A 12,649-nucleotide genomic window follows, 5' to 3' on the forward strand; every position below is an offset into this window, starting at 1 on the left:
GGGCCGATCTTGTCTCCTGAACCTGATTAACTTCTTTGAATCAATTTCCAGAGTTGTGGACGAGAGTAAGGGGTCCACACAGCCTATCTGGACCTCGCCAAGGCCTTCAACACCACCCCCCACTCCGGAATCATAGATAAACTTACTAAGCTGGGCATAAATCCCTATGTCACTTGATGGGTTGCCAACTGGCTTACTGACATAACCCAGACTGTAAAAGTAGAAGACTCCAAAGCCAACTCCAGACAAGTGGAGTAACTCAGGATTCAGTCCTGAGACCGCTCTTGTTTGGCATCTACTCCTCTGAAGTACAGACCAACACTAAGGGACTCTGGCTAACAAAGTTTGCAGATGACTGCAAACTGGGAACCATTACTGAATCCCTTAATGATGTGGATATTCTACAAAAGGGCCTTACAGAAACAGATGCTTGGTGCCAGAGCCATGAGCTCAAGCTCAATGCCAAGAAATGTATAGTTATCCCCTTTGGGAAAAAACATGTACCTATGAATTACCACTTAGGTGGCAGTACACTAAACACTGAAAGTGTGATGAGAGACTTGTGTACACAGCTGGACAGTGGTCTCACCTTCGATAACCACATCACCACAACAGTCAGGAAATCCTTCTATGTGGCACACCTCATCTCTAAGGGCTTTCATCCAGAGAAAAGGAGGTCATTGCTCCACTGTACTCATCCCTCATTAGACCCATTATAGAGTACAATTCCCCATTTGGTATGTACCTCACAAGACATCTGCAACAGCTGGAAAGGCCGCAGAAATGCCTCACTAAAAGAATCACAGGCCTAAAGTAGATGCCATATGCTGACCGTCTAAAAAAACTCCAGCTTTGTGGCATATTGTCTACTCAGAGGCGATCTCTGCTTAACATACAAGCCCATGTCAAACCCTGAGCTGTTGGACATGCTCCACTTAAAGAAATCCCAATCCCTCAGAGCCACACGCTCCAGGGATCTAGACCTTGTCATCACAATGAACAAAACATGCTGGAGGGATAGGTTCCTGACCCAGAGACTCCCCATACTCTGGAATAGACTGCCCATACATGTCAAGCAGAGTGCCTCTTTGGCCTTCTTCAAAAGGAACCTTGATGATTGGATGGGAGATAGGAAATTCACCTCGGGGATCACATCAGTCGCCCTGCTAGACAGGGGTCCAGGGAAGTAAATATTGTGGGAAGAAATATTTACAGAATTGTTATGGCTAGGCTTGTATAGGCCCTAGGGCCGATAACCTAGTACCAACCTATGAAGAGTTACTAGAAGAACAAAACCATGTATGATTAACATTCACAGCTGATAAAATAATAGTTCATAGGTAGCTGAGAAAACAAGAGTTTGTTAGTGCAGAGGATTAGGACTGCAGACTGTTAATGAGTTGCTTCCTGTAACCATAGGTGCAGGATTTGATTTCTTGTCTACTGTGCATGTCTGAGTAATTCACTTGGCAGACAGTGCTCCCAGTCCCAGGCTGTGTGTGAAAATGTCTGTATGGATCAAAGTTCTAACCCAGTAAACAAATACACACAAACAAGCAAACTCGTGAAAGTAGTGAAGTGCAGCGAGAGCAAGAGGTTTAAAATATGGAGTGAGAACAAGAGGTTTATATACTGGCTGAGAATGGCATTATGGAGAGAAAAAAGCATACAGAGCTGTGTTATCTTCATTGTGTACCTTAACAGATAAGTGGAAGAGATGCTAATCACACTTTGTTCCAGACTGTCCTTGGAGCAGAGTAGGTACATTTGTTTTTGCTCTAAAAGAAGCTATATGTCTCATCTATCTATCTATATTATTCCAAGTTTTCATTTCCCTGAAATTATCAAATTGATAGACTGTGTTCCTTGAAGTAATCAAACTTGACAGATGACAAGATCAGTTGTCATCAAGCACAGTTGTGATAAGTGTGTTAAAGCCTATATTTCCAAGGCAGAGGATTCTTAATGTTTTCATATCTGACAGGGATCACAGTACAAAGGGGCAAGAATTCAAAAGATGTGTGGGAATTGTAATGCAGACATGTAATGTCCAGTCTGTAGTACCCTTAATGGAGAATTGAAAATTGATTTTCAAATAGTGAATGTTAGAAAAGCTGTGAGGATTGGCATCTTGGTGATTTTAGAGTAGAGGAACACTCCAGTGGGTTCTCTTTCAGAAGCTCAGCTGTTGATGGACAGGAGGTTGTATAGCAGGTTGTGTACTTCAGCTGCATTTCTGATGACTGTCAGTCAAAAGACGTGGCATTTTTATTTATTTGTTTTTAAAGGAAGTGAAACTTTCCAAAGAAATGTAGCAAGGTACAGTCTGAACACTGTAGTGTTTAAATATGATGAAAAACAGGTATTTTGTTTTACTTTTTTAATCTGTAGCAAACCACAGTTTACACTACAAACAATCACTTCAGTTCTGACTGAAAATGCATTGCAGTACTGGCATTTTGCCAGTATGCACTGAAAAATGATTGGGATCCACCAGTCACACCCCTTAATACTTTATGCTCAGATGGTGGTTGTCCCAGATGTTCATTGTGTTTCACTGTTGCAGTCATGACTGTAGGGTTCTCCCCTGCCGGCAGGCAGTCCTCGGTCGGTCAGAATCCCAAAGTCTGGGTCCGGCGTTGGCTGTTCAGCCACGCTCCCTGACGTCAGAGCGCAAGGAGTACAAAGCTGACAGCCGACGCCATGTTCTCCAGTCTTTCTTGCCGTGCGGTGATAGCAGTTTGCAAGTGCCGGTCGGCTGACTCCTGACAATCTTTTCTGAACAAACTTCAGTCCGAAGACTTTCTTCTCCTACTCAAAGCTAAGTACCCTGTTGGGGAAACTTTTTTCTTGCTCCAGTCCGATGTCAGAAAAAGTTAATAATAGTATTTCATGTGGGAAGCAAATACCTCATAAGGATTTTCATTCTTACTGTATTCCTTGCTTAGGCCCTGACCACGACGTAGCTAGTTGTCGGTTTTGTGCTAGATTCAATCAACGTACAATTAAACGAAGGTACGATTTTGCATTTCATTACTTCGGTAGGCGTTTTAATTACAAAATGTCGTCGGATACGATTCCGGCTACCGGAGTTCACAAATGACGCAAGGACAAAGACAGGCCTCCGAGGTCCAAATCTGATGGTATCGTACAAGCAGAGCCAGCTTCAGGTTCGGCCGTCGTCAGTGAGGTGCTTTTGCAGCCCCTGTCGTAGGCCATTTCGGAACCGATGGCCGAAACGGACTCCCACGAGGAGCCAACTAGGCCTTTGAATATTTCTGTTGCAGGACCTTCGGACAATGCTCCTTCGGATGGGTCCGGAGCCACTGTGCAGGTACCGGCTTCTGAAGGGGTTTTCAGGCCTACTCAGCTTCTAATAAAGGCAAAGTCAAAGACAAAGGCAAAGACTCCTTCCAAATCAAAGACTGCAACACAGGCCTCTTCTGATCCGGCTCCCAAGTCACAGAAGCAGTTACTTAAGATGGCGGAGGACTTACTTACTACGATTAGGGGTTCACATCCCCCTCCAGATAAAAGGCCAAGGCAGGAAGTTTGTTATGACTCCTCTGATCAGGCTTCTGTTTCTTCAGTTTCTTCTTCTGACCAGGAATATTCTTTCCCTCCTTATGAAGATTCTGATGCTGAGGAATCCATAACTTCAGCTTCTCCCCCTGAGGCTTTCTCTTTTGGGGAAACTTTGCATGAAATGAGGGAACATTTCCACTGGAAAGGACAGGAGTATTCGGAATCTAAGAAAAGACTAAGGGATTTTCTTCTTCTTCCCCAACATAGACCCCTGGCTATTCCTCCTATTTTGGATATTGTGGATGATGCTTTTTCGGAGGCTAACTTAACCCCTGACTCTTTTCCTCCAGCTCCTGTTAAACCTGACAGATATTACAGGGTTCTTGATTCCCACCAGTTTTTATACAAGAACCCTACTGCTGACCGTGAAACCATTTCTCAGGGTCCTAAGGGAGTTAAGGCTGCTTCTGCTAAAAACCCCATTCCCACTGAGAAGGATTCCAGATCTTTAGAAAGATGGGGCAAAAAAGTGTACACTTCTGCCACTTTATCTATTAGGGCTTTAAACTGTCAGTTTCATATGCTGAAATACCAGCAATTTCTTCTGTCTGTTTTAAAACAAAAGCTAACTTCCATTTCCGCCTGTGCAGATGATAAGGAATTACATGACTTAATGCATGCCACTGAACAAGTTGGGAAGCATGGTTTACACTGTGGATTTGATGCCTTGGAGGCTTCTTGTAGGGCTGCTGCCTCTGGCACAGTAATTAGAAGGCATGCATGGTTAAAGGAACAAAATTTGCCAGATCAAGTAAAAGCTAAATTATTGGATGCTCCTGTTCAGCATAATGTTTTGTTTGGATCTAAAGCTGAAGAGGTGATTAAAACGATGGAGGACAAGGCAAAATCCATGCAAACAGTTAAAGATTTCTTACAAGTACAGCCACCCAGATTTAGTAGGAATTGGCCTACAAAAAATTGGTCCTTTCCCATTTCAGACAGGCCTCAGAGGGGAAGATACAGACGCTCGCGAGGAAGGCCTCAAACGCAAGCCTCTTATAGACCAAGACAGTGGACTGCTTCCACCCCTAGGGGAGGAGAGGACAGGTAGCAAGCTCATAGGAAACAGACTCAATGACTCCCTCTGTTGGGCTGCAGGAACTTCTTGCCTGGAAGCCCCTCTCGGAGGAAAACTTGCTCTTTTTCACCTAAATTGGACTCGTATAACCCAAGACAAGTGGGTTCTGGATGTGATTTCAAGAGGTTACAAATTCCATTTTCATACCCTACCAAGGCCAAGCGGATGGCCAGATCTTCCAAAACATCAATGGACAGAGGCCTTAAACCAGGTGGAAGCTCTTTTGGCTATGAAGGCCATAGAACTAGTTCCACTTTCAGAGATGGGACAAGGCTTTTACTCAAGGCTCTTTCTAGTCCCCAGGAAGCAAAATTCATGGAGACCCATTCTGGATCTGTCAGTCTTGAACACTTTTCTAGAGATACCAAAATTCAAGATGCTAACTCTACAGCAGCTGCTTCCAATGCTGACCAAAAATACATGGATGGTAACTTTGGATTTAAAGGAGGCATATTTACACATCCCCATCAGGCAGGAACACAGAAAATACCTCAGGTTCAAGGCCGGATCGAGGCACTTTCAATTCTCTGCGCTGCCCTTTGGATTGTCTACTGCGCCCAGGGTCTTCACCAAATGCCCGGCTCCAGTAGTAGCTTATTGCAGACTCAAGGGAATTCAAATTTACCCTTATCTGGACGACTGTCTTATTCAGGCAGACAGCAAGGAGGTCTTACTTCAGCATCTACAGTTTGTTCAGAATCTTCTCAAGTTCCTGGGATTCACTGTAAACATAAAAACGTCAAATTTGACACCCTCACAACAGATAATTTTTCTGAGTGCTTCTCTAAACACAACAACCCAGATGGCATTTCTGACACACGAAAAACAGTTACAGCTGGCTTCAACTTTCAAAACCTTGGCAACTTTAACTCGGCTATCTGCAAGGAGATTCCTGCAGGCTTTGGGTTACATGGCCTCCTGCATCCTTCTCGTACCATATGCAAGACTACATATGAGGAAAATACAGTGGTACCTAAAAAGTGTATGGTCGCAGCATTGCCACAGTTTAGACATACTGATCTCCGTCCTGCCTTGTCTTCAAAAGGAATTCCTTTGGTGGTCCAAGGCATGTACGCTAAACAAAGGAAAACCCTTCTGTCTGCCTCCGGCCTCTCAGATACTAACCACAGATGCCTCAGATTATGCATGGGGAGCCCATTTTCAGGGCAACTGTCTGCAGGGCCTTTGGACAAAGGATCAGAAGCACCTGCATATCAATTTAAAGGAAATGTTAGCCGTTCAGAAAGCTCTATTGGCCTTCAAGAATCTTCTACAACCAGGACAACTACTGATACGGACAGACAACACCACAGTTATGTGGTACATAAACAAGCAAGGGGGATCTCATTCCTACCCCCTTTGCAGACTAGCCATGGATCTATGGAACACAGCTCTAGCTTGCAATCTGGACCTTCAAGCTCAGTTTCTACCAGGGAAGCAAAACTTCCTGGCAGACAGTCTGAGCAGAAACCTTTCGGACCCACATGAGTGGATGCTGGACACCGAAATATTCAGGATGATAACAGCAGTCTGGGGATGTCCTCACATAGACCTCTTTGCATCCCACCTCAATCATCAACTACAGATTTTTTGCACCAGGACTTTCCACGAACAAGCTTGGAAAGTGGGTGCACTATCATTCAGTTGGAGAAACCTCTCGGGATAAGCTTTTCCTCCTCTTCCTCTTCTTCCACGGGTATTATTAAAGATCAAACAGGACAAACCCAAGATGATAATCTTGCTGGCCCCAAATTGGCCTCGACAGTTTTGGTGCCCAACTCTGAAAAACCTATGTCTGGAGCCCCCTTGAGTTTTACCACAGACTCCGAACCTTCTGTCCCAGCACCAGGGTCAGGTTCTACACTCCCATGTCAGAACTCTCAGCCTGGCGGCCTGGTTAATCCAGGGTCTTTGATTCATTCTCTCCTACCCAAGCAGGTTATGGATGTCATTTTAGAAGCCAGACGTCCTAGCACTAGAAAATCTTATGCAGGAAAATGGAAAAGATTTTGTTCCTGGATGCAGGCTCAGGATTCTGATCCTCTTCTTCCTAACATTCCTTTGATTTTACTTTACCTGACAGATCTCTTACATAAGGGTCTCTCTTTCTCTTCCATTAAGATACATTCCTCTGCTATTTCCGCTCATTATAATACAGACCCTCCAATCTTTTCCCACCAGCTCATGAGACAGTTTCTCAGAGGAGCTAAGAACTTAAGACCTCCTAGATCTCCTCCCATTCCTGCTTGGGATCTCAATTATGTTTTGGAAAAGCTCACCTTACCTCCTTTTGAGCCTGCTACCTCTTCTGACATCAAGTTTTTATCTTGGAAAACAGCCATCCTGTTAGCTCTGACCTCTGCCAGGAGAGTTTCAGAGTTGCAAGCTCTTATGGCTGTGGAACCTTATATTATTTTTCATCAAGACAGAGTGTCTTTAAGGACTAATCCTACTTTCATGCCTAAGGTGGTTTCCAAAGTGGCTTTAAATCAAACTATTCACTTGCCAACTTTTTTCCCCACTCCTCAAAATAAAGGGGAAAGGATCTTACATTCCTTGGATGTACACAGACAACTACGTTTTTACCTGGACAGAACCAAGGACATCAGAAAATCAGAGCAATTGTTTGTTTCTTATGCTTCAAGTTCCCAAGGTAAAGCCATTTCAAAATAGACCATTTCTAAATGGATTGCTCATGGAATCAGATTTTGTTATTCACACCATGGAAAGCAAATCCCAGGGAGTATACGGACTCATTCCACCAGAGCTGCTGCCACTTCAGCTGCCTTCCTCAGGGGAGTTCCTACCAAAGACATTTTGGAAGTTGCAACTTGGAGTTCAGTGCATACTTTTTCAAAGCACTACAATCTACCTGTCTACTCTAAGTCTAGGGCAGGCTTTGCTTCTGCAGTCTTGCAGGGTGTTTTAGCCGCCCCCTTCTTCTTCTTTATGACCACCTCCCTTTCATTCTGCTTTGGGATTCTACCCTACAGTCATGACTGCAACAGTGAAACACGATGAACATAGTACAGTTGTGTACACTTACCATAAATGTAGATGTTCGAGTGTCTTCACTGTTGCAGTCTGGGTTTCCCTCCCTCCTGTCCCCTCTTATTTTTACTTTTGTGTGGTTCCTTTTTTCACCATTCTTCTGAGGTGTATTTGCAAAGGATATGGGACCTTATTCATTTTGGGACTCCTGACATCTGGGGCAAGAAAAACTGGAGAGCATGGCGTCGGCTGTCAGCTTTGTACTCTTGGCGCTCTGACGTCAGGGAGCGTGGCTGAACAGCCGACGCCGGACCCAGACTTTGGGATTCTGGCCGACCGAGGACTGCCTGCCGGCAGGGGAGAACCCTACAGTCATGACTGCAACAGTGAAGACACTCGAACATCTACATTTATGGTAAGTGTACACAACTGTACTTTGTCCCACCCTAGCTATGCTTCTGATTGCAACAGTGGAGATGAGAGGTCTGTGTGCTGAATAACGGTAAGCCATGACATGTTTATATACAAGGGGAGCAGTGGATGTAATATTACATAGCACTCCAAGAGATACTTCTGTGTAAGTACAAATTTTATTTATTTTTTTTCTTTTTATTTACACTTTGTCGACCTGGTTAGTCTCATTAGTCCAACTAGGCCAGTGCCTGTCTTCAGATGTGACTTCAGGTGGTATTCATACTGACTAGGGAAAATTTAGCAATGGCACAGGGGAACTTCTCCCACAGTTTTCGATAAGCACTGTAAAATGTTTTACATCCATCTGAGCTACTACTGGCTTGGGCAGATGGGGGCCATGGTGTAACATCTCGATCTGAAGGACAGCACACTCAGAAGTGGAGCACCCCTCTTATGCTTTAGTGCAGTGTCAGTACTGAATATTAATGCAATTTCTTGGTGTTGGAATAGAAACCACAGTCTTTTGTATCAAAGGCAAGTGTGCTACCTGTTGAATTACTGAGACTGCAAATTCAAAGTATGTGAGTTATGGAAAAAATTGGGACAGTGTGAAAGCAGGGAATTAGGCAACACCATGACAGATTGGGTGCATAGTATCTGTACAAGTCTACAGTTGCCAAAGTGTGAATAAACAGAGAGACTGTAGGTAAAATAAGGACGTGAAAAACATGGGGCTTGTAATGGTGTGAGTGGCAGTTTGTCAACAAAAGCAGGTAATATCTGTAAATGTACTACTAATAGCTAATGTTAGGGAAGTATAGTGACACTTTCTTTTGAAGTGAATACTTTTTTTTTGTTTTTGGGAGATGTACTTGCTCAGGAATTGGCATTCATTGAAGTAGTCATTTGTTGAAAAGGAGTATGATGTGCAAGTACCTTGGGAGGGATGGTTAACGCAGCCTTTAGTAAGAGAGTACGAAGACTATTACATGCACATATTAACATTTGAATAACACTTGCGTATCTTATTCCCTCATCTTTTTAAAACTGTTTTAACTTTGTATTTTTAGGCTATCAAAGCTATTTCAAGAATAGCCGAGACTAAAGCAGGACTGGATGCCATCTTTATGGGCAGCTACTTACAAGATTTAAAAAATGTAATGGCAACAGATGATATCGTAAGATACAGAGTATATGAGGTAAGGTAAATGTAGAAAATAGTGTGTAATGGCAGTTTTATGGCAACACTGGAATAATTCGTCTACACTAGGGATGAATTTGGAATGGTTCACAGGGAATGTGAATACAGTTGTGCTAGATGCATATGTGTATCCGTGTATGTGCGCGTGTGTGTACTCTGTTGTGTGCCTGCATCTTACTTCAGCTTCATTTTATATTTATATGAAATCTTACATTTCTTTCAACAGTTTGTCTTCCCCTAATTTTTAGCTTTTCCTTCTCTAGCTTCAAAAAATTTCCTTTTGTCCTTTGCTTTGAGTCATGATTGTTCTGTATGCTTAAATCGTCCTGCCATTGCTGTTGGTTTTCATCCTTTTGTGTCCTCATGGTAGTGATTTTGTCTTGGGCAATTTTGATAAAGTACCAGTCTGTTGTGGTCAGAAAAGATGCACAATGTGTTGTCTGCCATCTTATCTGCATTGCCTCTTTCCTTTTCTTATGCTGTCTTAGTTATTTTAAGTTCTCCTCAATGGAAATGTGGAAAGAAAGAAGAAACCACCTGCTTCTCATTTTTTTATCTCCTTTTCCTCATTTGCTCTTCTCTGAGTTTGATTTGGGTCCTGCTGATCATTTCAGTGCAGTGCTCTTAAGGATCTTGTGAAGGCCTGTCTTTCTGCTATCTGTTTGGATGATAGCACAACTGTCTCAGATGAATCAAGCCCGATACATCTTCTCTTGCATCTATTACTAGGCATTTCCATGCCGATAGAAATGACAAGTCTGAGAAGAGAATATGATATGGTATCTTTTACTTGTTACTAGCCATTAGAAATGCTCTTACCACAAGAAGACACTGGTGTGAGTGACTTTGAGCCAGCTGGCTGTATAGTTGAAAGTCTTAATGAAAGCAAGATAACCTGTCTGATGATTTGGCACTTTGTAATTATAATCTCACACAGTTTATTGCAGAGTACACCGAGTCCTAGTTTTAGACCATTGACTACTGGATTGCGTAACTTGACACTAAAGAATCACACTGATAAAGTTGTTAGTGTTGCAAAAAAGCCCTTGCTCTTAAGTGGCTGTTGTCTGACTCTTCATTCAGCTGTTGAGAAATTGAAGTCCCTTTCCAAAATTAAGTTGAGTTATTTAGTTAGATTTTTCTGATTGGATTGTTGCCTCTAGGGCAATGGCCTAGAGGGACAAATCCGATCAGCAAAGTGGTATTCATTCTGTGTAGGGGAAATTTGGCCAGGGCTCCAGAAATCTGTCCTTACTCCTTTGTGCGATACACACCACACTACCAGATCTTCTAGAGCCACCTGAGCTACCACTGACTTGGGCAGATGAGGCCTCTGTTTAACATCTCAGTCCCTTGTTCTGCTAATCTGTGACCTATTCATGTTGGATTAGTGTTGTTTAACTTTGGCAACAAAAATCAGTTTTGATATTAACTATGTTTAAAGCATACTCCAATTTTTAAAAGAAAAGCTTCTCATCTGCAAGAGAATAACTTTGCCAATCCTGTGTGACTTACTGTGAAGTAAAAGATAAACAGTTGTGCAGTCAAACTAACTTACACAGAGGGAGACAAGTTGAACAGAAGTTCTTTAGCTTCTCAAACAGCAATGCTAATTGCTGTAAACCCTCATTGTTAGGAAACTTTTATAGCTGTAGGAAGTCCAGCACTACACTGCACTTGTGCATATCTCATCATGTAATCTCAGAAATGTAAATGCTGCTGTTTTCTTGGTGTGCTTGAGTTTGCATTCATATTCTAGTGTAATATATAAGAAAGAGCTGATAGTATATAGATAGATATGCTTCTGCTTCTAAATGTAAGCATCAGCAAAGAGTCTCCATGTCCTCAGTGTTAGAATAAATTTGTTAGGCAGGTGTTAGGATCAAAGCTCCCAGTGGGGCTTTAGAATGTAATATTCTCGACAGACATACTTTATGATTGTATTCTTGTGTGCTTATTATAGTACTCTTTGAGCACTAAGCTTTGCCTGCTCATACTAATACCTATTATTAACCCTCCCTTAGCAATTTTTTCATACCAACATTCCACATTTCTGTAGTCATATCTCCAACATTTTTTTTTCTTTTGTGCACTTGCCTTCTTTCCCCATTTCAGTTTTATAAAATATCTCGTAAAATCCCTAAACTTCAGAGTAATCTACGTAATAAAGTCAGCTGGGGGGGGTCACATGGCCTAAATCTCCAATTTTGAAAACTTCTACATTTTTCTCTTTTCTGCCAAATCATCTTTAGTACCTCATTTTCATTGTCCATATCCCTGGATGATTGCAAGTGTTATTGTCCTCCTCAAGTCAGGAGACTGATCCAATATGTACAGCGTTTAGTCATTTTGCTTCTCAATTACCTGTTTCTGAACCCTAAGCATATGTGGTTTCTTGAACCACAAAAAACACACCCTGCAGTTGAAGGTCAGTCGAACACATAGAAAAATAAAAAGAAAACACAGAAGTCCCGACCAACACAAAGACGGCTTTAAAAGAATAGTTCCATTCAATCCAGGTGACCTATGGACATTTCTATTCCTTTAAAGCCGGCTTTGCAGGTTCATAGGCTGGCTCATTGATTTGAATTAATTGTTTAATTATCATCTTGTTTTGACTGGTATTATTGATTGGGTTTGAGTATATAGCAGTGTAATATTGTTTTAGTTTGATATGGTCTGATGAAGCGGCTTAGTCTGTGAAAGAGCTAACCAGTAAATGTGTTTTGTTTTTATTTGGCCGTATTAGTCGGGACTTCTGTGTTTTCTTTTTATATGTGGAATCTTCTCAGTTTTATCAGCATGTGAGCAGAAATGGGCTGTATTCTAAGCCAGGTGGTTTCCGAGAAGTTTAGTGCACTTTAATTACCCTTCATTCTCTTGCTAACCATATATACTTCAATATGTGCCTTGACAAACTTGTTTTGTTTCGTTTTATGTATGTAATGTTTCTGGCCAGTGAACCACTTACTTTTTTTCTGGCTGCTGGTTCCAGAATCATGGTCATAGATACAGAAAGACTAGAATTTTCTGATGATGTGAGCTAGTGGGACTGCTGCAAACGTTATATGCTATACCAGACTTAATGTACAACACTGATGTGCTTTCCCATGTTGTACTTAGCCAGGACTCTGTGTTGGAAGTTGTTAACCTGACTTTTTCGGGACGTGCTTTTGTTATGGAGTCTCTCTTGCACACAGCCCTCAAGGTATATGAGCACTCAAGATTAATTATTTAACTCTTTCTCCTCAGCTAGGTACTCCAAAATCCAGACTTTCTCCTCAGCTAGGTATGCCAAAATCCAGGCTTTCACCTCAGCTAGGTACTCCAAAATCCAGGCTCCCTAGTTAATTCCTAGTTGCTGGTTATATAGACAGGTC

At 42.2% G+C, this 12,649-nt stretch overlaps 1 protein-coding gene across 2 annotated transcripts in view; it reads left to right on the forward strand.

Annotated features, from left to right (window-relative positions):
- PSMD5 (proteasome 26S subunit, non-ATPase 5) overlaps positions 1 to 12,649 on the forward strand; it is a 294,323-nt gene that overhangs the window by 103,886 nt on the left and 177,788 nt on the right. For both annotated transcript variants that reach the window (XM_044057836.1, XM_044057838.1), the window contains one exon: positions 9,139 to 9,267. In XM_044057836.1, coding sequence (XP_043913771.1) covers positions 9,139 to 9,267 — 129 coding nt within the window. The remainder of the gene's footprint in view (positions 1 to 9,138; positions 9,268 to 12,649) is intronic.

Source organism: Protopterus annectens, chromosome 16.part0 (assembly GCF_019279795.1).
Source record: "Protopterus annectens isolate FY-2018-M chromosome 16.part0, PAN1.0, whole genome shotgun sequence".
In the NCBI taxonomy this organism is placed as follows: Eukaryota; Metazoa; Chordata; order Ceratodontiformes; family Protopteridae; genus Protopterus; species Protopterus annectens.